The following is a 25,629-nucleotide window of genomic DNA, read 5'->3' as shown; positions in this document are numbered from 1 at the left end:
GCACCAAAAGAATAAGACGATGGATTTATGTTCAATCACAAAAAGAGGGTAAGACATTGGGTTAAAGTCCTGATACACCATGATGATACGATATTGGGTTCAAGATCCATCAATTTATGACCTAAAACACTTTTATATGGATAAGACATTGAAAGTGAGTCTAAATGCACCATATTGATAATATAATAATGACTAAAGAAAAAATAATGTGTTTTTTATGACAAGTCATGAAATTTACTGAATTTGCTCCATTATATAAAGTAAATGTGGTTGTAGTGCATAATATGTCTGAAAGAAGACGAGTGATTGAATAATGCACATAAATATGGAATAAGGTACTAAAGCTATCATAATTTGATAAGCTCACATGTTTGTGTTCCATTCATGAAGAATGAGAACTTGTGATGAATGCTAAAATATGAATCCATTCTCTAAAGGGAATGAGGTGTAAGTCACCATGCTAGTCATGAAAAAGATTGCGACCTTGGTCAATGATGTGGTATCACCAAAAATGTCTTTAAGAAGACATGTATTATACAAAAGTTTCATGTTTTATCTTCGGGTTTGTATTGGACAAGAATTAATGCAATTAAGGCACATTCTATGGTAAATAAGAAATTTACTAATTCCTATACTTTCTTAGTTTGACACGATTGTCTGGGACATCGATAGTCTATAATGTTTAGACGAATTATGGAAAATTAAAATGGACTTTCATGGAAAAAACTAAAAATTCTTTTAAATGGTGAATTTTCTTGTACTACTTGTTAGCAAGGCAAGCTAATTGTGAGACCACCATAAGCGAAAGTTGAGATTGAATTTTCTGCGTTCTAGGAACGTATACTGATATTTGTGGACCTAGTCATCCACCAAGTGGATTGTTTAGATATTTAATGATCCTAACAAATGTTTCTTCTATATGGTCTAATGTGTGTCTATTATTATCTCGCAACTTGATGTTAGCAAAAATGTTGGCACAAATAATATGTTTACATGCACAATTTTCTTCAGATTAGTTCATTCAATGATGAAATCACGACTCACCTAAAGGGTAAAGTAATTGAGAAGAAATAAATATGAAAATTACTCTTTGATTAATAAAATTGAAATTTACTCATATAATAGTAAATCAGAAATTTACTAAAGCAAAAGGCACATGACGTAGTAAACTTGGAGTTTACGAGTACTAATAATTTTATTAGTTGACATGAATAATTTGATCATCTCAAAGATGTGCATATTGAGTAATGGATATACATTGAAAAACTAGAAGATTCTTCAAGAATTCTTTACGTTGCTTGTTCTCGTGATAAAGTTGATTGGATCAACTAAAGTTGGGACTAAATCATAAATTCTGAAAAGTATAAAATGTGAATATGGGTCCGTTCACCTATCTTGTGATATGGTAAAAAGATGCATCTATAATATAATCACATGTATTTTTGTTGTCAACATGTAGTTTGACATTCAAAAAAATTATTTGTGCAAAAATAATTGAGTTAAGAGCATAATTTATCTTGATAATATTGATAAATACTCAAGATGAGAATATGTAATCAAGACAATTTATCTTGATAATATTGATAAATACTCAAGATGATGTGACACTAAATGTCTCAAATAGTAAAATCATTGTTTATGAAAATAAATCTTCATATGCTGATATGAAATACGATATTGCATACAAAATTAATTGTACGCATCAGACCAATAAATTATGATCAAATTTTCTTTCAATTGATTTATGGTCGGGGACCAAATATTTTTCATCTGATTATTTTGACATGTGGTATATCATCAATGAATATACAATGACAATGATAGATTCTCTAAAAGATTGAGATATATGTTCGTTTGTCTAACATAAGGGGGAGATTAGAAACAACACAGAAATTGTAAATAATCCGATTGAATGTCCCTTAAGGATAAAGCCTATGACATACATGAAGAATGATAGACTAATCAATTCTAAATAAAATAATCCTTGAAAAAAGGGGAGGATCAAAGAAACAAAATGATCATAATAAGGAGACAATTTGCTCTTGGAGAGCCTACGACATAACACTTTATAAAACCTCATGAGAGGGGTAGCTACCTAAAAATAATGAAGTGATGAGATCTCAATAAGTTTTGTCGTATTGTGAATCGATACAAAATGGTATATCGTTGACGATATCTTTGATACAATAGCGAGCAATATTGTAAAAGATTATGAGAATATGAATTCTACATCTATTAAAGCATGCTTGTGTAGAAATAATTATCAAGTGAAAGTGGAATGATGCATCTTGGTAAGCGTAAAGCTTATTTAACTTGCAATCTATGCACTAGAAGATGTCATACATCTAATATTGAATGGTGTTACTTGACAAAATTGATATTAAAATATCCAATGGATTCAAAATATAAAGCATATACAAGTTTTTGAAAAACTTGTTTATCATCCTCATAAGGATTAAATCGATTCAAAATGCATGAAGCATATACAAATATTGTTATGCAAGTTGATAACTAGAATTGAAACTCTTGAAGAGTTTTCAAAAGGCAATAGATTATTTGCTTAAAGAAGTTGAAGTAAGGAACTTGCAGAAATATTTGATCTTGAAGGGAAGATTCATAAAAGCAGATAGAAGAAATCATATTTCGTCAAGGTTTTTCTACACTAATGAGCTCCCAAGAATGGTGATATCAACATGTAAGAGGTCTGTTCAAGTAATACTATAGTTGATTTATTCACCATGTCTCTACCAACTACAACTTTCAAGAAGATGGTGCACAAACTTGGAAAACGAAGATTCTAGTCTTTGAATTGATGATGTCATTAGGGGGAGTTAATACGCGATGTACTCTTTTTTCCTCACAAAGTTTTGTCCCACTGGGTTTTCCTTGTAAGGTTTTTAATGAGGCATCTATAATGCGTATTATTAGATATGGGTACTCTTTTTCCTTCACTAGATTTTTCCAACTGGGTTTTATCTAGTAAGGTTTTAACGAAGCACATAATCTACCGACATTCAAGGGGGAGTGTTATAAACAATTTGTATTATAGTGAATGTCTAATTATGTGGAGTCCTTGTAGGATATGGTTAGGAATCCTACAAGGGGACCAAGTAAAGTTTTTCCTATAAATAAAGAGTTTTCTTTCGTTGTAAATAAGATTTGTGAAAGATCTATGAATCATGAACATTCATCAAGAGAAATAACAAGTCTTCTCTTCTTTTCTCTCTAGTTTCTTCTTCTTATTCTATAGTTTTATAACATAAATCACAAAAACAACTAATTTAACCAAAAAGAAAAGATGGTCCCAAAAATGACCAAAATGGTACTGAATATATGAAGTAGGACCTATGTTTTATTCTGGTATTTAATAGATTTTATTTGATTGAAATTGCTTCAATGAATAGTAAATATATTCATTTTAATCCTAAATATATTTTGTATGATTGAAATGATCTTTAATATATATTAAAGGGAAAATAATTTGAAAAATATTCTAATTTTAGATGAAATTGTTATTACGATATCAAACTTTTTGAATGACCTTTTATCACCTGCACTATTTAATAGTTATTTTAAAAGTATACATGTGTCCACGTGGATATCATAAATATTGCATCATTATAAATAGTAATGTAGACACATATATATCTTTAAAATACATTATTAAATAGTGTAGGTGATAAAAGATCTTTCATAAAATTTAATATCATAACAATAATTTTCAAAGTTTGAAATATTTTTTAGATCTTGTTTCCCCATAGAAAAATATATATATTTGGGTTTTTTTTTATCCTTAACTTATCATTGGAAGAACTCATTGACGTGTTCCAAACATTTTACGGACATTTTATTATAATTATAATTATTAAGTAATTTTATTCTTGGTGGATTGATTATTAGCATTCCTCTTTCATTTATATTATTGGTTCTTCGTTTCAATTCATGTGATATAATCAGATGCAATAAAAAATTTAGAAAAACTTTATAAGATTCATATTTATTTTAAAATAAATAAATAAATAGAAAAACACTTTTTTATAAATTTTTTGCCAAATAAATTAAATTTATCATGTCAAAAAAATTGATAATCATGAAATATTTGTCAAATAAATAATTTTTTAAAATTAATTGAAAAGTTAAGTGTATCACATAAAGAGGAAACAAAAGAGTTGACCGATCATATCTCTTAAGAAAGCTTTGAATTAGAATTGTATTTTACTAAACTAATTTTATTAATAATGTCATGAAGCTCTAAAATTAACTATTACTACTAGTGTACTATATATAGTTATTTGCTATTGATTAAGGATGTTATTAAAAAAAAGTTCAATTGAACTCTTCCGATTTACCAAAATATAGTGGACAAGTAAATTCGAAATCAAAAAATGGGTTTTAGCTAACAGCAATTATTTTGCATATTGGAAATAAGTGTCAGGATCTTTAGTGACATTAGTTGATTGTCATTATAGGTTAAGTGTAATTTATAAAGAATATTTTTTAAAATATAATTGTTACCAATAATTACTTTTAAAAACAACATATTTAATGATAATTAATTTATTATCGTCAAAGATTATTTTTGATGTAATGAAAATGAAATATTCACTTTTTATATATATATAATAAAAGAGTCAAATAAAATAAAACAGAATTGATTAATATTTTACAGTTACTATTTCAATATTTCCCAGATTTTATACCTGCTTTGTTTTCTATTTATATCTAATTTTCTATTTTAAGTAGCTTTCTAGGTTTGCCAAAACTAGCAGTATTAGTCTTTTTATTTCTTTCTATCTTTTGTATTTTTTATGGTGTATTGTGGAGTATGGAGCTAGAACATGAAATGTGTAAGAAAAAAAAGTGAAGTATTTGTTTTGATTTTCTCATTTGATATTTGAAAATAACATTGAAATTCGATTGATTGAATTTAAATTTGAATTCCTTTAATAAGAAGGTAAAATCCCTCATCATATTTAGTTTAAATTTGAAATTTCTAGTTAAATATTAAAAAAGATATCATTACTCTATCATAATCACTTACCGATAAAAAAGTAAAGAACTTGAAATTGGCATTTTTGAAGAACTTGGTATAACCCTTTTTTCTAATTAAAGAATTTATAAATATTAACGACCAATCACTTAATCTCTTTAATCTATTTTTATTTGTTAAAATTTGACTCGGCATTTCAATAAAAAATAAGTAATTATAAAATGATAAATTTACTTATTACTTTTTGAATATAATTAGAATAACTTAATTTTAAAATTCTCAATTTTTTCTTAATAAATGACTTGTAAGCATATAATGTCCGAGATTTATTTTAGTCTATAAATATCAAAGTAATCTTTATTTCTTAAAATGTGTGCCCAATCAATCGAGTCACACAAACTAGGACACAAGATATAATAGATTACTTATTTAATTTCCAAGTTATCATATCAAAGTTTTCTCATGGTTAACTTCCTCAAAGAAACAACTTCAGGAAATAAATTTCTAACAAAAGTAAAAAAAAAAAAAAGTTTTACTAGTGACATTTCATATCGAGTATGTCTTTCCCACCTCAAACCCACCTTATCTTCACTCTCACCCCTCATAACTCTCATCCCCACCATTCAACACTCCTCTCTCCATCTCGACTTCCCATAATATTTATTTAATTTACATATAACTATATTAAAAATAACAATTTTTACTTATCTTCCAAACACACACAAAAAAGTAAACAACCAACTTATTTTATAGAAAACATTTTTAAAAAATATTTTTCTTCGTACAGAATATACCGGATGAATGATGTGTTATTGTAAGTTTAACCTAATGTAATGGTGTAATATTTTGCTGGAAATTTATAAAATAAATCAAAATTAGCACCTAACCTTTTGTTGAGGGATTTTTATGACTTGTCCCCCCCCCCCACCACCACCACCATCACCATCACTCCCACAACATTCAACACTCCTCTTTTCATCTCGACTTTCCATAATATTTATCTAATTTACATATAAATATATATTTAAAATAACAATTTTTATTTATCTTTCAAACAAACACAAAAAGTAAACAATTAACTTATTTTATAAAAAACATTTTTTAAAAATATTTTTCTTCGTACAGAATATACTGGATGAGTGTTATTGTAAGTTTAACCTTAATGTAATGGTGTAAAATGTGCTGGAAATTTATAAAATAAATCAAAATTGGCACCTAACCTTTTTGAGGGATTTTTATGACTTGTCACCCCCCCCCCCCCTCCCTTTTAAAATACACATTTGTATTCATTAGATTTGTGACTGTCATCTTTTTAGGCAATTTTCCACTCACTTACAAGCAAAAGATTCTCTAGGTTTTTTTTGCCAATTTTGTAAGTACTTATTATTCCTCCACCATCAACACTAACTATACCTTTTTTTTCCCAATAAAATTCTAACAAACCTTTTATTATATTTCTTCTTGCCAAAAACAAGAAATTAACTCTCTAGCTTGTTCATCATTGTGATTTTTTCAGATATATAATGGTGAGAGGGAAAACTGAAATGAGGCGTATCGAAAACGCGACAAGCAGGCAAGTCACTTTCTCAAAGAGAAGAAATGGATTGTTAAAAAAAGCCTTTGAGCTTTCTGTTCTTTGTGATGCTCAAGTTGGATTAGTTATTCTTTCTCCTAGAGACAAACTTTATGAATTTTCAACCTCAAGGTAATTAATTTTACATCTTTTTTCCTTGTTTTTATTTTATTTTATGTTTTTATTGTTTTAGATTATATCAGATCTAACATATATTAACTAGTTATTTTGGTAGTTAAAAAACACCTAGAAATTGTTGAAAAAAATATCTTATGACTTGATGAAATAAAACATATATTTTATGACTTGACCAACATTCTATATTATGTCTTCACTTAATAATGAAGATATATATAGTACTAGTATTATTTATGAATAGTTTAAGTTTTGTTCATTTTGACAGTGTATCATAAAGGTGGATTTTGGTGTTTCTATTTGAATGTGAAGCAATCCTAGTTACGGTGTCTTAATTTGACTGAATACGAAGTTTAAAAGATAAAAAAAAACTTTTATATTTTAATATGTGTGAGTATAAATCTTATGATCTTAAACTTTATTATTGAGGCCGATTAAAACAACAAGACACATAAACTAATGCCGGTAAAGATTTTTAGCGGTAATTAGCACTCTTTGTATATGTCTCTAAAGCCTTCAGCGATATTGATTTTAATGGCACTTAACTAATGTCAGTATAAATTTTAGTCTTCTTTATTAATATCAATATTTAATGCCGTTAAAAGTCATTTTTATTGTAGCTAGCAGATCTACTAGCTAAGGAAGTCACAAAACATATGTAGCTAATAATTTTATAATATCTGGTATGAGTGAGATAGAGAAGAATCGATTGAAATTATGTATTTTATCTTTAAAAATAAATTTGAATATTTATTATTTACAAATTTTTAAATCAAAAATTCAAAGAGCTTCAAAACTCATTAGTCGAATCTTGAACAAGTCTCTGGCTCTCAGTGAATGATTCTTTCTGTCCTATTTATGTGACACTCTTTCTTTTTCAATTAATCTAAAAAAGAGGGACATTTTACAATATATAATTATAGTTTAACTTTTAACTTCTCTTTCTTTTTCTTTTTTATCCTTAATGTGATTATTTATAACCACGTAAAATATTTTTTTATTAATTGTTTTAGATCACAGATTTTTAAAAATCTTTCTTTGCCTCTTGTATTCTGTTGCGGGTCAAAGACCTTCACATAAATTGAGAGATAAACTATAGAAAAATACTACTCTCTTCTTCTCAATCTCTGTAATGTAATATGATTAAACATTGAGCTTAAGAAAGAAAGGGAGATTCTTAAAATTTGTAGTCTAAAATAAATCATAAATATTTATATAACTATAAATTATTTTATCAATGATAAAATGAATGTTTTAAGGTAAAACTAGAATAGTAAATATAAAAATGTATCATTATTTTGTGAATAACTAAAAAAGAATGAGTCATATAAATTAGAACGGTTAGTAGGAGTAGATCCTTGTAAAAAGGAGGAGGATACACAATGGAAATATGTCTCATGATAAGACCTACATCTTATGTGTTGTTTAAAGTTTAAACATTTCTCATTTAGGGTTAACAAGTGTGATAACCAATGTCTTTCTTTAATTACCTAATTAAAACTTGATTAAAAAAAAAAAGAAACTGACAAAAGTAAAAAGAATATTACTGTGTCAAATTATAAGAGCCAGTTGGCAAATTAGTAGTTGAATTTTATGTGTTTCCTCTGAGAAAGGCCACACTCTTATGTTGTTTCCTTTATAGCACACCTTAAGAATCTTTGTACGGTTTGCTGATCCCTAATCACTATGTGACTCATCAATATATTTATTACTCTTTCACTTCTGGTCAAAATTTAAAGTTTACGAGTTTTTTATACATATTTAATAAATTTAATAACACAGTATAGCATTTGACACGCCTCTTCATGTTCAACCTAATCAGAACGTGGGGCGAAAGTTCAAACGGAAATAAATCTAATTTTAATATTATATAAAGATATGAGACTTGAATCAAATTTCTAACTTGAAAAGTTTATTCACGAAGGCGACTATAACCCATTCTAACAAGAGGTAAAATTACATTGATAGTGTATCTATAAGCTTTAGATTATATTTTCGACAAAATCAATTTTTTTTACTAGACCATATATGTATATCTGAAAATTTATCATACGTATAAATTTATCTTGTCTAAAGTTAGAACTCGTTGTCTTACCATTCAGAACTAATAAAATTCAAAGCGTAAATTTATTTATGATAGATGTTAGCGTGTATAAATTAAATTCATGTTTCACTTCTACTCAATAGTAAAAGAGTCCAAATCTCAAAAATAATATTCTCTTTGTCCCTAGTTATTATGCACACGCTTTCTTTTTCACCTTTAATAATAAGATTTATGATTTATTTTAGATCACAAATTTAAAGAATCTATCTTTAATTTCTCAAATAAACTTCGTATCAAATCAAATAACATCATATAAATTGAGACATAAAAAATATATATTATTTTATATTATAGTACAATTAATGTTCTTAGGGGTGAGTATACCATGTTCACCCCACTTAGTGTAGTAACTATAAACAATGTTAAAGAATCCACTTTGACAATGTAAAGATATCCCTCAAAAGGCATGGCTACAAACACGGGAACAAATGAGGATACCAAAAGTATTTCACACTTCCATATATATATTTTCTCTTCTTTGATATGTCATCAAAAAATAGATTCATTTAATAAGAAATATCCAGAAATGTCAAATATTAGCAAGGAACAATAAGACTCCTCACTACGAATTGTGGTTTAATGGTGAGACTGCTTCACTTTTATTAAGAGATTTTCGAATTGATCGAGCCCTGGTATGAAAAAGTTTTTGTTTGATACAATACTTTTGAATGGGCGCTGATATGGGCAATCTAAACTTAATCGAGGCTCTTTTGTGAGCTTCGAACTCCGGATAAAAAAAAACTCGACAAGACTCATTTTCAAAAAAATCCTTTCCAACAAGCTTATCATCATAATCATCATCCAAGAAGTGTCCATCATTGGGAAAGGTGTCAGCAAATTCATAGTGGGTTATCAAACAATTTGTAGTCCACCAAAAGAGTTACATCACAATCACAATCACACCACTAAACACTACTAGAGTGATCTCATCATCATCAAACAAGACATAATACTTAAAAGAGATTAATCAATCAATATATAATATATATCTTTTTGTACCAAAAAGAATAATCAAAGATGAAGAATTACATGTAATGTCATTCTCAAAAAGAAAATGTCATTGTTCAAGGAAGTTTCAATCACATGACATATATGAGCAAAACAAGTATAGAACTAATTGGCAACAATAGCTATATCAAAGCTAAAACCTCCAATTGAGAATCTCATGAAGCACCTAATGTATAAGATCCACACAAGAGAAATAAATTGTCAAGCACAAACCTATCACTAGATAACCCTCGAGAGGAATGATCCTCAAACAAACAATCTCTTCAACATTTCCTAACAACTATGACCCTAGCCTAAAACTCTCTCAAGAGTTTAAACTCAGTTCATGAGAATTTATCATATCAAAATAATCTAAGTCTAAAAAAGCTATTATCTATTACATAAATACTCTTAATGAACAAAGGGTCTTCTTAGGCTTGCATTTCAAGAATAGCCATTTTCATCAACAGCCTCTTTAATTTCTCCCTACTTTGAGTAGTCTTCCACATGGATCATTGTGTTTTCACTTTAGCACATTCTCAAGCTTCATGCCTTTGTTTCAAGAACCCTTCCTCTAAGGCAGCGATTCAATGACAAGTCTACAAAAGTTAGTATGCTCGTAGACAAATACTCCATATGCTCATATGACATAGTCATACACTCATGATTGATCATGGTCACAGATTTCAAACATGATTGAAAAATTAGCCAATAATGTTGAGTGTTGTTGTGGAGAAATGCAGCATGCAGGAGATTATCGAGCGTTATCAGAGGCATACTAAAGATATTCAGTGTGAAAATCCAGCCATGGAACAGAATAATATGCAAAATTTGAAGCATGATACATCAAGTTTGATGAAGAAGATTGAACTTCTTGAAAAATCTAAAAGGTTCAACATTTAATCCTATTTTACAACCTTATATTGTAATTTCTTTGATATAAAATGTAAGTAATTAATTATGTAAATTATATTCCATTTGCATTAGGAAGCTCTTGGGAGAAAGTTTAGAATCTTGTAGTCTTGAAGGACTTCAACAAATGGAACATCAGTTGGAATGGAGTATCAACATCATCCGCGCAAGAAAGGTTAAATTTCTTTTAAAAGAAACATCGCGCAATATCTATATCTATATCTATACGAAGATTAGCATAAATTGACAACATCATTCCTTGTTTGTATTGATCAGATGGAAGTCTTTAGTGAACAAATTGAGAGATTGAAAGAAAATGTAAGGCCACACTCATGACTCATTTAATTATTTTAAGCTGTAATTCTTATGAACATGCATGGACAATTTCTTGTATAAAAAATGGAGCATTATGCATATATCATAATTGGAGAATGAGTAATATCATGTAAACTAAGAATTATTACGAGTCTGACTCTGATATCATGATAAGAAATGAATCGTGACCTAGTTAACTCAACTTTAATTTAAAAACTAGCACATGAGATAAAGGATTGTCGTATACAATTACAATTAGTCACAGTGTAATTATTATTTACATATTATTAATACAATTTAACCATTTATAATCTATATTTTAGATTACCACATGTTGAGTATGATCAAAATCTCAAAGACAATATACCTTAACTTAACTAATTAGGTCATATATTATCTTCAAACTCATTTTTGTTTTGGTAATTTTACACACCTCTTGGCTTACTTGACACGCTCCGTGACTCCATATAGTTGAGGTGCGTGGGAGATGTTTTAGATGTACAAAATTAAAAAAAAAACGGGTTCATGGTAAAAGACCTTAGTTTGATTAAGGTGTGTCTCTAAGATTTTTGTCATAGTCTAGAGGATACTTGTGGCTTATTCGTGTAAAAATTATTATCAAGTTTACATCTCCTGGTTTTGCTCAACACATCTTATTGTTATTTCCAGGTGAAAGACCTTGCATCTGAAAATGTTATGTTGTTAGAGAAGGTAATTTTTCTTTCTCCATCTCAACCTTTAATGTTGTAGTACTATTTCTTAAAAAAAAAATAGGCTAGGGGATCCAAATGGTGGCCTGAGGATTATGAGACGAAGAATCAAACCCTCATCACTAAGTGAAAGTTCACATCGCCAACTAGAATTGTTTCCGCCTTCCAAGTTGAACTAATTTGCTTGTCCTTTTTGCTTTTAGTGTGGTGGTTTTGAAATGCAACAAACATCAGGTGGTGAAGACGTTTCTATGGTGATCAGTAGCGAAAAATCGGATGTAGAGACGGAATTACTTATTGGATTACCAATGTCCCTAAATTGATTTCCTCAAATTAACCAATGCCTAATTTTGATTATGTCGTGAAGCTGACTAAAAACAATGCCTCACTTTGGTTATGTCGTGAAGCTGACTGAATCCTATTCATAAACCCGGAAATAAAACGTTGTTTGTTTCCCCTTTGGCCGATCCGAACCACTTTTGTCCTTATACATAATGTAATTATGTATACATATATAATGAGTTGTGAAATAACATTACACTTAAATTGTTTTGCACTTGAGCTAGCTACAACTTAGTGTTTTTTCCCTTTGTGGACAAATGATGGTTGGTCAATACGAGGTATAAGTTAAAAAGCATAATACATGAATATATATTTTAATATTGATGTTCTACAACTTTTTGTTTATATAAGTAGACACGGTTTATATGACATAATACAAATCAACTGCCACTTATGCACTTGTAGGATGTGTGTCTACCAGTAACATAGCCACCCTTCGTTGGATATTCGAAATGATTAAATAAGATATTTTAGACACTCTTAACATAACAAACTACTATTTCTGGACAGCCTTTATGAATTTTCTGACTCCAACACTGGACTGTCTACTTGTGCAAATTTAAGTATTTGAGAACATAAAATATAAGTTGAAATTAAGTTAAATGACATATTTATATGCTACTACATCATTAAAAGTAACAAGCCAAAAATGGACAACTGTTTTGAAATTGGTAGATGCACCTTGTATATTATATATTATATATAATATAATGTTTAAAAAGGAATTATATCCACATGATTTTGTTACAGGGATAGCAATAATATTATAGACTAAAATATTCCACAAAATTTATTTTACATAAGTGGTGCAATGTATCATATTTTTATGAGGGCATGTATAATTTGATCAATTAGCTGTGGCACCATCCAATATTTTAAGTACTGCTTCTTTTGTAGGCAATGCAGGTATTGCTCCTTTTTCTGTTACAGTTATTGCTCCACATCCATTAGCAAATAGGAGTGCATCCCTTAATTTCTTCTCATCCTGTGCACCGCAATCCAAAAAAAATTAATAATTGAGATTATTTAACTTATATACACTGACTGACGATGTAAATGACGATATGATATATAGTACCATGTAAATGTCTGGATCTGAGGCCATACTGTTGAGAAGTCCACCAACAAATGCATCACCTGCTCCTGTGGTGTCAACTGCTGCAACTTTAACGCCACTCACTCTTCCATGAAAATTCTGAAATAATTAAGTAATTATTAGTATTTTTTTTATGCGCGATAAAAAGATGTTTATAGAATTAAATCAGTAAACGTAACGACTAACATTAGTATAGTATCTGCAACCGTCTCCGCCTTCAGTTACGAGCAAAAGTTTAAGGTTGGAGTGGAAAAGCTTAGTCATGACGACATTGTCATCATAAGCATCTTCACCATTTGTCAAAAATGTGATTTCATCTTCACTTACCTGAAATTAATAACTCTTTCATGTCAAACCCGATATGCTAATTTAAGAATTGTAATGAGAGCTGTCAAAATGGACTGACTCAACCCAATGCAATTCTAATGGGTTAGAAAGTTAAATGGGTTAGGATGGGCTGACTCTTTTAATTAAAGAGCCTGTAAAATAGCACCTCAACTCAATCCTAAGTAGGCCACGGGTTGGGACGGACTGGCCTTTCAATAAAATATGAATAATATTACTCTCTTAGAAAGAGTATCTAAGAGTATCGAACGTTGACGTTTATGAACACGTCATCAATACATACATATTTTCATTTATAAATTACACACTTTGGTAAATACTTATAAAAATACATTTATGAATCACACACTTCAGTGAATATTTACAAAAATACATAATAGTCAACGTAAGATTTAACGGGAAAATGTTGATCATTCCATCATTCCTCTCACAAAAAAATCAATTAGTTTAAAATACTTGATTTTTTTATTTTTTTATTTTTTAAATATATATATATATATATATATAATATTTTAAAATATTCATAGCCCACTGGCTGGCCTCTAAGGCTTGAGGGTTCGGTCTACGAAGCTAGCAGACCAAATGAGGCTGGTATAAAAAGTTTCGTTCTTAAATGTGCCCAAAAAAATTAAGCTCAATCCTATTTAAATCAAGGGTTCGGTTGAATTGACTTAGCCGATCAAACCCATTTTGACAGCTCTAATTGTAATAAAGTAAGTAACCGTTCATATCGTAATATATAGAGAGTTTACTTGCCTTAATAATGTCAGCTTGGTCCCAAATGCTTAAAATTCCTTCACGAGCAGCCTCTTCGGATGGCCATAAAGGCAACCTTAGATTTGGGTCATAAGAAAGAATGCAGCCTGCATTTTTAGCAGTTTCCATGGCAGCAAGATGAGCTGACCTACATGGTTCAGCAATCAAAGAGATTGAACCATAGTGAAAGATTCTTGCCTGTAAAAATGAAACGAAAAATTATACATATAAAACTGTGAAATTAGGTCTTAGGCCTAATTCACACCCCAAAAACTAGCTCAAAGGGAGAAGGATTGTTCAAGCCTCTACCCATCTCATTAACCACCGATGTGGGACTTTTGTCATTCTTTAACAAAAACATTATCTATGCATGCATATCGTGTAAATTAAAATTTACCTTTTGAATGAGATTCTTGTCGAGCTCTGCCTCAGTTAGAAGCATATCAGCACTTGGATTGCGGAAAAACATGAATTCTCTCTCACCGTCTGATTTCAATGTAACAAACGCCAACGCTGTTCTAGCATGAGTATCAAAACGCATACCAGAATTGTCGACATTGTTCTGTTTTAATATATCAGCTAACATGTAACCAAATTCATCTGCACCCACCTACAGAAAGATATATAGTTCAGGACTCGATCAGATCTGTTTTTGATCGTTAATTGTGAATAATTAAATTAAATTAAACGATACCTTGCCAATAAAAGCGGAAGATCCACCTAATCTTGCAATACCAACTGCAACATTAGCTGGAGCCCCACCAGGAGCCTTTTTAAAACCAGGTGCTTCTGCAAGTGAAACTCCAGATACTGTAGGCACAAAATCTATCAACAGCTCCCCAAAACATACAACCAGGTTATCATTTTCCTGGATCGACTTCTTCTTCGTCGATAAGGATGTTGGTGAACCTATAGGCACGGCACAATTTCGTCACATAAGGATTCATCATAACATCCACAATATTCACTTCATAATTCGTAAACAAAAATATTGAATTCAAATGAACTCAATTACATGTAAATTCTCAATTGTGGCATTTGATCATTTGTTTATTTTTGTTAGAATTTCTGGCTCTGTCATCGCGATCATGCATGGGAATTAGTGCAAAAATACATTTCATTATAGGGAAAAAGTAAAAATATATCCCCGAACTGATGTAAATGGTATGCAGATACCTTCTGTCATACTTCTAGGATATTGTTGTGCATGCCGTTAAAAAACTAGAGCATATATGTTTTTCACTCTAACAGAAGACTAAATAGGGACACGTGACATAAACTTATCCATCGATCCGATATTTGATAAATGTCGGGTCGGTGGATAAGATTATGACATGTGTATGTCCGTTAGTATGAAGGGTATATATGCTCTAGTTTTTGGACTAACATGTGCACCAATATCCCAAAAGTATGACAGAGGATATCTGCACACCATTTATAATAGTTCGGGATATATTTGTTATTTTTCCCTTTATTATATGGGTTCAAGAATTAAAAGAAAATGAGATTTTCATATCTCCTAAAAAACTGAGGAATTAGTGACAGACAAAATTTTATAGCTAAACAATGAAAATTTCATGTAAATTCGATGTAGCTACGAATTAGCAACGAATTATAAGAAAATTCAATCAGCTAGGAATTGTCGATAAATTCGAAAGAAATAAAGGAGTCCTTACATATAGAGCTCTTGCTTTTATCGAGTTTACTAGAAGAGGAGCTCTTAGATAGCTTGAAGCTGCTTCTCATGGATCGGTCAAGAATAACAGGGAAACAACAGGCCATTTTCCACTCTTTTTTACTTGACCGATCCATTTTTATTTTTTACATATAAAAATATAAGAAAAGCAAGCAATGAAAATTTGATTTTTATGTTATTCATTCTATATATAATCAAAATTTAACCCTACTACTTAGGATATCTAGTGGTTTTTCAAATTTTTACCACAAATATTTATTCTACAAAGCAAAATGACCGGTTCGATTGGACGGATTATATTTTTATGAGCCTAACACTTGCCATTACTGTCCTAATTTTTCTATTATTTTTTTTATATCCATATATATTTGGATGTTATAAGTTGGACAAAATTGGCCTCCCAAAACATATAGCTATAATTCCTAATCAAGCGTAATCAAGCAATAACTATAGATCTCTAGTTAAGTTTGTCAAACTATAAAAGATTACTAGTGAATATATTCCTAAACTTTTAAAGGATCAAACATACTTTTTAGTAAAAAGTAAATTTAAGGTTATTTTTTTTACTCTATTCGTCAACTGAAAAAGGTATAACATTAGGGGCATACTCGTATATGCAATCTTTTATATATATATATATATATATATATAAAGATGCATATCAACTCTAAATCACGAAGTAGAGAAATTATATCATCCCTTTTTTGAAAAAAATATTTCAGTACCAATTATATCCTCTATAATCTTTCATTCCCAAGTGTATACATGGTGTATATGTTGTAATTATACAATCATTACACTAATTACACAATGTATAAGTGGAGAAGTACTAAAAACAGAATATCATATTCAACGGTGATCATTGCTTTCACCATCTTTCATCTTCTCGTAAAATTCTTCCAAGAAAATATATGCAAAATCATATCTGAGAAATGAACAATCGAAATAAATATTAACCACCATCGTATTTTAATCGAAAACTATCCTGAGAGGATAAATATTTTTGCATCTAAGTGAACGAAGTGAAAATCGCGAAAAGAAACGGTAAGGAAAAAAAGAGATAGCGAGTTAGTGTTTGCTATCGTTGAAGAGAGAAAAAAGGATAATATAAAGCAACTGAAAGGAAGTATAGCCATAATGTGTTAATATTTTAGACCTAATACACGTTTTTAACTATATAACGTATTAATATTTATTAACCATAACATGTTAATGTTTCTCTTTCCAAATATCGCTAGCCTCTTTCCTTCATGTTCAATCTCGCTTGCCTCTTTGCTCCTTCTAACATATAGATATCAATCGTACTTAAGAAAACAATAACTAAAGAATCTGATTATATTTCTAGTCTTATGTGACGTCCCGCCACAATTCCAGCCAGATTTTACGTTCGAATGGGGGAGGAGGAGCTAGAGTCTTGAAGAGGTTTCCGGAGAGCTCTAGAACCTTCTAGTTTTGTGAAGAAGACTAGAGAATTCCCTAGAATTCTCTAGAATACTTTAGAGCTTTGTAGAAGACTTTAGCATATTCTAGACAATGTAGAATTCTCTAGAATATGGACTAAAGCGTAGTAAGTAGAAGAACTTGTATAGTAAATTTTATTTACACTAAGGCCCTTAGGATGTAGTATAAATAGGAGGGACATTCATTTGTAACTCATCCAATCCAAGAATCCAACCAAATCCAACCAAGTAAAGTAGTAATACAAGGTTCCTTCTTCTAAAGTTCTCTTTGCCCTTTCTAAGTCTTTCTTTGCATTCTCTTAGTGTTCCGAGTCATAAAGGTTTACTTGAGCTTACAAGATCGTGAAAGAATCGTGAGTAAGTTGTCAAGTGTCACACGGAGTCTTAATAGATTCTCTAGGTCCGTGACACTTAGCTGTTTTGAAATTTCATCACCAAAAAATAGGAGTGTTAATGATTTAAACTTTTAAAGCAAATTCTATTTACATTTTAAAATCTAGTAATTTTATGCCGAGAGAATATTATTAGCTATATAATTAACTAAATAAGAAATTAGGAGAAGATGTTGTTAAGGTAAATCTTACATTTTATGCCGAGAGAATAATATTAGCTATAATTGTAATTAAGTAAGAAACTAAAGGAAGATAAATCTTATATTTTATATGGAGAGAATTTTATTAGTTATAATTAATCAAATAAGAAATTAAAGGAAGACTTTGTTAAGATAAATCTTACATTTTATGCTGAGAGAATATTATTAGCTATAACTAATTAAATAAGAAACTAGAGGAAGATACAGTTAAGATAAATCTTACAGAAAATGTCAAGAAAATATTATTAGCTATAATTAAATAAATAAGAAACTAGAGGAATATGCTATTCCTCTCTTAAGATAAACTTTACATTTTATGTCGAAAGTGTTAGTGAATCAATTGTATAGTATATGTAGATTATCCATTAGATTTATCCACTATTAAATGGATTCATGTTTAGGTGCTTCCAAAGTGATAAGAACTTCCAATATAACTATGTATCTATTAATTAGATGACTTTTGGAGTGTGTTAACATCCAATTTTGCCCTTCCTCGATAGTAATTAATTAGCGAGCTTCTCGAGTTTAAACAATTTAAAATAATTAACTTCATAAATTAAGATATATAAATAAAATAAAATAATAGTAATAAATAAATCTTTACATTACGAGTTATTTAAAATAACGTTTTGATGCTTATTCTATCGTTTTGGCTAATGTAGAAGTCATGTCTTGCAAGAGAAAATGCATGCATAAGTCATGCATTCCGAAAGAGAATTTTTGCACTGCTAGAGAAGGAAATCGTGCACCTGAAGAGAAATATTTATCCATCAACATCAACTGCATCTTTTATTCGGCAAGAATGGACGCCAAGGGAAATCATTAAAGACGACATCAAAATAAATATCAGCACACTACAACTTTTATTTATTTTAACATCAAATGAAGAGTACATTGAAGATTATATTGCAATCATAATACATAAGCTTTATTTGTTTTACATCAAACTGAGTTGACGTCAAATGTTGAAGGATTACAGCTTTATTTTTTTACATCAAACTGATCGAGTTGACGTCAAATGTTGAAAGAGAGCGACTAAGTGTCAATGCGGTAAAAGACACTGTCTCCCATTTGAATTGCATTTTTATGCGGATGATTTTTATCTCAGTCTTTGTCGATAGCATCCGAAAGGATGAATTCTTCAAAAAACCACAGGTGCGGAATTGCATTTTTATGCGGATGATTTTTATCTCAGTCTTTGTCGATAGCATCCGAAAGGATGAATTCTTCAAAAAACAACAGGTGCGGACAACATTAAAAAGGATGCAGCACAACGTGAAACTTTTTCTTAGCAGCGAAATGAAACATAGTCCAAAGAGGAGTGTCAAACTCTTAAGACGCGAGCAGAGGAGCGACTTCCACCACAATCAAACTACACCCCTATCAGAAGGCATGATGGTTTTTCTTCGGGTTTCGTCAATTTTGGTCTCGCGTCCGGAATTTTTTGGTATTTTTTGAAAGCAAGTTTCCAATCCGAGTGACAACGCTCCAAGAGTCTTGGAAACTATGTATGTGTAAATTCTTACCTATGGATGTGAAGAGTTCCACCTTCATGGCTAAGAGGTTACAAGCCTTCTTTTCATACTTGACTTTGTTTGTAACTTGTCCAAAACCAAAGGTTATCTAGCGTAATAGATTTCCTGTTCAACTGATCGAGTCGAACTACAAACAGCCTGATTCCTAAGTTTAAGGATATGTAGGCGGACTCAATGTCCAAAACTCGGTTGTACTCTAACATTCTCTCTTGAATCTTATTCTCGGGCATTCTGATCCCCTCATAATTTGGTATCGATATGGCTTTTAAATTCTTTCAAAATTATGCGTTAAGTCAAGCTTATCGAACTACAAATGGTCTGACTTCTCATATAGCCTGAGATATGTGGGAAATCCACTTTCCGAGGCTTGGCCACAATTCCTAGAATCTGTACCAAATCCTTTTCCCAAAGAGGAATATGTGGTTGGTCAAAATTGGATTAGTCAATTTTATTTTCCTCGCATTCATGCATCAGCCCAAGTAAAATGAGGGACAATTGTTGACACCCAATTTTGACCCCCCTCCCTCGACCCCGATGGAAATTAATTATTGAGCTTCTTGATTTCCAAACGAGTTAAAATAATTAATGTTATAAAATTCAAAACCTTTTAGTCATTTTAAAATTACTTTAGTCGATTTTCTTAGTTGTATAAGAAATATATATGTATGTATATTACTTATAAAATATACATCTATGTGTATATGTGTTTTATATGTTTTGCAAACCCTGTTTATCATTAGTTTATTTTATAAAATATTTTAAAACCGTGTAAAGGAGATTTTTAGTTTTTAATCTTACTTCACGTTTGGTTAAAAAAAAATCGGCGAAATTAATAATTTATATTTTTGAGTCTTTTTAGTTTTACTTGAGTTAACTATTTTATCTTGTTTAAATTAAGAATCTCGTCAATTAATTTACTTCAATTCAATTTATTTAAATTTTAGACGAATTATATCAATTTGGTTACTTTTTAAATTCGTTTAGCCAAAATTGCGTTTAATTGGCTGAACCCCCATTTCAAATCTAATCATTTGTTAAGAGCCAAGTTTGGGCCTATTGATCCATTCAAGATTAATTTCCCGTTCACCAAATCAATTCCAATTCACTACAACGTCCTTAGCTCTTAATTACCCTCATCCCAATTCCTTTAGCCTCAAAATTTTCTCTTCACAAAGGGATCGAAACGACAAAAAGCTAAAAGAGGGGAAGGGAAAAATTTGGCGCGTCGTATGATGATAATCCAAAAACCCTCCTTCACAATGTGAGCAACATCTCCAAGCGACGCCAGCAATTGTTTCTCCTTTTGCTCGTGCAGCAGGACAGAACCGCCTGCACCTCTATCAATGTCAAGCGTCCTTGATTCGCGTAATTTGGGTGAATTTCTCGTCCTAAAGCAACTGTCAGAAAATTTTCAAATATTGGAATTGAAGTGAATGTTCAATTTTTACCCCAATCTTAGCTAACAATTCTCCCGCTTGATAACCCAAAAACAGTCGGATTTTATGGGAATGATCGTTGCAGTGCAAAGTCCCAGACACTTTTGTTTGATTTGAAATCAGAAAAGTTGCTTTCTTCCTAGTTTGGTTAGATACGAAACCAAAACTCAGCTCGCTATTTCTTCGCTCGTCTGTCCCGAAATTGCAGCTAAATTTCTCTTTCATGACTGCTTATTCTTTTCATTTGGCGTTGTGTGTTGGTCTGCGCCTTTTTCTTTGGTTTTGAGTCTTGACAGTAAATAGAAGTCAAGAGTCATTGCTTGGTGGTTATGTTTTGGCTTTTGAAGCTGGCTGAGTTTTGTTTCCTTCGCCAAAATTAGCTTGATGTATTTTGAGTAAACTGGTTGCTTTGTTTCATTCTCCCTGATGTCCATGTTAATCCCTTTTCAATTTAGTTAAATATGGACATTTATATTCCTGTTCTGTTGGTTTGGTTTAATTTGGACATTTATAAGCGTTTTGAACCGTCTTGCTTAAAATAGAAATTGATTTGGGATCATGTAAATATCTATTAATCGCTTCATACTTTAAAGTTATCGAGGTAGTGTAAGAGGGTATAAGTAAAATAGAAAAGAAAAAAAAACGATATCTGAAGTTTGCAAGTAATTTTAATGTTAATGTGATGATATTGCGAACAATCACGTCCGTTGATTAGTACTAAATAAAAGCATAATATTGTTTAAAACTAATTAAAATGATTCTTGTTAACACCAAAAAAAATTATATATATTTTAGACACTTATATTGGACCTTGTTAATTATTACAAATTGTGATTGTTTTTTTTTTCTTCTTATACAAGAGCATGGAAATAAAAAAAAATGATAGTGAATCTCTTTGTTATATTATAGTGGAGTAATGTGACGCCTTTTGTTTGCTACTGCCTTTCATTAAAAAATGGGAAAAGGGTCTGATATACCCCTCAATATTGTCACTTAAAGCTGATATACTTCTCGTTATAAAAGTGGCTCATAAATACCCTTACTTGTAAACAAATGGCCCACATATACCCTTTTCTTCTAACGAAAATGAAAAAGATAATAATTTTAATCTAAATTTTTATTATTTTTTTCTAAAAAATATAATCTCATATGAGTAAATTTGATCCTTGTCAAATATATTTTTTTTTGACTTTTTTTTTATTTTAATGACTAATTTATAATTATTATTTTGATAATCAAATTTATTTATGTTTCACTAATATTCTTGTAAAACTTATTATAGATGACCACATTTTTTCTTCGAAAAGGAAATTAAATTACAATACACAAAAAAAAAATAGTTTAATTTTTTTTCTTTAAACTAAGGAATGAAAGAAAAAACAAAATAAGAATAAAAAACTCAAATAATTATAATAAAAGAAGTCAAAAAATAATTTATGTATGAAAAAAATTAAAATATACCTTGAACTTTGATAAAAGAATCATATATACCCCTAAATAATTTTTTTTTTTAAAAATTAGAAGTAACAAATATAAATTTAAAAGGTATATGTGAGCCATTTGTAATGGCAAGGGTATATGTGAGCCGTTTGTATAACGGTAAGGGCATATATGAGTCACTTTTATGACGAGGGGTATATCAGCTCTAAATGACAAAGTTGAGGGGTATATCAGCTCTAAATGACAAAGTTGAGGGGTATATCAGACCCTTTTCCCTTAAAAAAATAATAGAAAAAAGGGAAAAGGGTCTGATACACCCCTCAACTTTGTCATTTAGAGCTGATATACCCCTTGTTATGAAAGTGGCTCATATATATCCCTACTTGTAAACAAATGGCTCACATATACCCTTTTCCTCTAACGGAAATGGAAAAAACAATAATTTTAATCTAATTTTTTATTATTTTTAGTCTAAAAAATATAATTCCATATGAGTAAATTTAATCCCCGTCAAACATATTTTTTTTGACCTTTTTTTGTTTCAATGACTAATTTATAATTATTATTTTGATAATCAAATTTATTTATGTTTCACTAATATTCTTGTAAAACTTATTGTAGATGACCAAATTTTTTCTTCGAATACGAAATTAAATTACAATACACACAAAAAAAATAGTTTAAATTTTTTCTCTTTAAACTAAGGAATGAAAGAAAAAACATAAGAATAAGAAACTCAAATAATTATAATAAAAAAAGTCAAAAAATAATTTATATATGAAAAAAAATTAAAATATACCTTGAACTTTGATAGAAGAATCATATATATCCCTAAATATTTTTTTTAAAAAAAATTTACAAGTAATAAATATCAATTTAAAACTAATTTTTTAACTTCCGTTAAATGAAGGGTATATATGAGCCATTTTGTAACGGGAGGGGTATATGTGAGCCGTTTGTATAACGGTAAGAGCATATATGAGCCACTTTTATAACGAGGGGTATATTAGCTCCAAATGACAAAGTTGAGGGGTATATCAGACCCCTTTCCCTAGAAAAAAAATAAAAAATGCGAATGTCTAGTTTCTGTGAAATTAATCAGTTCAAAAAATTGCACCCTTTGTTCATTCAATGTTAAGTCATAGGTTTAAAGAGTCTTAGTTAGATGTGTTCAGATGATGATTTCCCTTCTTCGTCTTTTTACCTTTATATGCTTCATTGATATCATTTTTGTCTAGTTAAGAGTTCTTTTTATTTTTTTTACGAATGATATATCCTAATCGTGATGACTGTCTACGATTGTCTTCTCCTTGGGATATAATTCTTTACATGTTGTGTTTGGAAGTGTGTCGATTTTAAACTCATGCATATCCCTTTGAATGATCCATATAAATTACCTTCATTTTCCTTACTTATTTGTTTAATCATGTGGTCATTGGACATTTATTTCCTCCGTAATTTCTTTCTTTATTTTTGCATGTGAAAACTCTCGGGGTTCTCCACGAAGTTTTGACTTTCCTTTTGCATTTCGAGAAAGCCGTAAAGACTTAATTTCTTCCTTTCGAATCAGTCCATAGAAGAGGCGAACAGATCTTGGAGTCAAAATTCGAAGCGAGTGGATGAATTGAAGAAGTTGGGACAAAAATCTGCGTTTATATTTGTTTTTTTCCTTTCAAAATGTTGTATTTTGTTGTTTTGGGCCTAAGACCTTGCCGTTTTGTATTGTTATTATTTTTTTTAGTCTAGGACAGGTACAATTGACATGGGTCAAAAATTCAAGACAAATGAATCCAAATACCGATTCAGGCGGACAGAAAATTCGAATTTGAAACCAACTCTCTCTCTCTCTCTCTGCCTCTCTTGTTTTTGTTTACTTATCTGCTCTTATTTGCCGTTTAGTTTTAAAGTTAAAGAAATCCAAGTCCCCTGCAAAACACCGTAATGTTTTATCGATTAAAAATTGAAATCCAAATCTAGATGAATTCTAAAAGGAACAAGTTTGTCAACCAATTCTTTCTTAGATAGTGAAAATGAAACTTTTTTTCCAAACGAACTCTACGTGATTTTTAAGTTTAAATCAGACGTTTTAGCCAAATAAGCTAGTTGTCGAATAACCTCAAGTAAGCGGACATTTTAGCTGCTTTCAAACCTTCCTAAGACGTCAATAAGAATCCCCGAACCCTTTAAAAATCTTTCAAATTGATTTTTTAAAGTATAGTTTTCTTGATTTTTCTCAAAAAATTAAGTGGTGACTCTAAAAAGTCAAAAAACCTATAAAATAATATTTTCCCAAAAAAACGTGTATAAAACATATGTAATGGATTATTTTAAATTCACGTTAGTTTAATTTAAATTTTTGTAATGTAGTTAATTTTTGTGTATTAATAAATATATATTTACATTTATATTATCCTATTTTTAGAAGTGTTTTAAGATTATTTCTATTTAATTAACAACTATTTTACAATCATTTTTAAAATAAAATAATATATACTTATATATTCCTATTATATAGGAATTCAAAAACAAAATGTGGTTACATATTTGAAACAAATTGTATTTTGACATATTTATTTTTTTCAGATTTAAATTAAATCGTATTTGATTACCTATTAAGTAAATAAAGATTTAAATGGAAAGTTAGATAAACATGGAATTTGTTAGATTTTTTCATTTTGCTATAGAAGATTTAGTTAATTTAATTGTAAATTTAATTTAATTCTTTAAAATTTTATGAAAGACAATACTAATTATTATAATATTATTTTATTTCTCATAATTTTTTTATTCAAAATCAAAAAATATGTTTTGAAAATTGAAAAATACTAAAAAGTTAAGGTAACTTTAAATTTTTGATTTTTTTTAAAAAGCTGTAAAAACTGCTTGTTGAATTTTTAAGTTTTTTTGTACTATTTGAAATTTTTATTTTTTATTTTTATATTTTAAATTAATTTAATAATTACTTTATTTTTATATTTTGAATTAATTTTGTAATTCTTAATTATTCTTTTTTTGTTAATAACACGTAGATATAAATAGAAGATATGATTTTATCAAAATATAGTGCACTTTGTAAAATTAAAAAATAAAGATTTATCACATTGGCAGTAATTTTTTGTAAGTGTCCACATTAGCTCTACGTTTGATCATATAAATATTTTACCATAGTTTTTAATTACTTTTGTCTTTTTTAAGGTGATATTAA

At 29.6% G+C, this 25,629-nt stretch overlaps 2 protein-coding genes and 1 long non-coding RNA gene across 4 annotated transcripts; 2 read left to right on the top strand and 1 right to left on the bottom strand.

The window, feature by feature from the left end:
- Nucleotides 1-6,255: 6,255 nt before the first annotated feature.
- Nucleotides 6,256-12,282, top strand: LOC101249868 (MADS-box protein SOC1-like). 2 transcript variants are annotated; one of them, XM_026027886.2, is made up of 7 exons: nucleotides 6,256-6,362; nucleotides 6,507-6,695; nucleotides 10,533-10,679; nucleotides 10,777-10,876; nucleotides 10,978-11,019; nucleotides 11,686-11,727; nucleotides 11,930-12,282. In XM_026027886.2, exons 2-7 carry the CDS (start codon nucleotides 6,514-6,516, stop codon nucleotides 12,047-12,049), a joined length of 633 nt encoding a protein of 210 aa, XP_025883671.1. In that variant the 5' UTR covers nucleotides 6,256-6,362; nucleotides 6,507-6,513; the 3' UTR covers nucleotides 12,050-12,282. The 2 variants fall into 2 exon arrangements, with proteins under 2 accessions (XP_025883671.1, XP_004248574.1); XM_004248526.5 differs by lacking the exon at nucleotides 6,256-6,362 and having other exon boundaries at nucleotides 6,406-6,695.
- A 472-nt stretch (nucleotides 12,283-12,754) lies between these two features.
- FRK4 (fructokinase) lies at nucleotides 12,755-16,062 on the bottom strand. The gene is made up of 7 exons (NM_001247277.2): nucleotides 15,942-16,062; nucleotides 14,960-15,174; nucleotides 14,663-14,875; nucleotides 14,266-14,463; nucleotides 13,351-13,491; nucleotides 13,147-13,263; nucleotides 12,755-13,053 (listed from the first exon to the last, which is right to left on the bottom strand). Exons 1-7 carry the CDS (start codon nucleotides 16,045-16,047, stop codon nucleotides 12,916-12,918), a joined length of 1,128 nt encoding a protein of 375 aa, NP_001234206.1. The 5' UTR covers nucleotides 16,048-16,062; the 3' UTR covers nucleotides 12,755-12,915.
- A 1,554-nt stretch (nucleotides 16,063-17,616) lies between these two features.
- On the top strand, nucleotides 17,617-18,953 carry LOC138339030 (uncharacterized). The gene is made up of 2 exons (XR_011212042.1): nucleotides 17,617-17,821; nucleotides 18,676-18,953. It is a non-coding gene; the product is annotated as an uncharacterized lncRNA (long non-coding RNA).
- Nucleotides 18,954-25,629: the final 6,676 nt, after the last annotated feature.

The sequence above is a fragment of the Solanum lycopersicum genome, chromosome 10, assembly GCF_036512215.1.
Source record: "Solanum lycopersicum chromosome 10, SLM_r2.1".
Taxonomy (NCBI): Eukaryota; Viridiplantae; Streptophyta; class Magnoliopsida; order Solanales; family Solanaceae; genus Solanum; species Solanum lycopersicum.
This window is presented reverse-complemented; position numbering and strand designations above follow the sequence as displayed.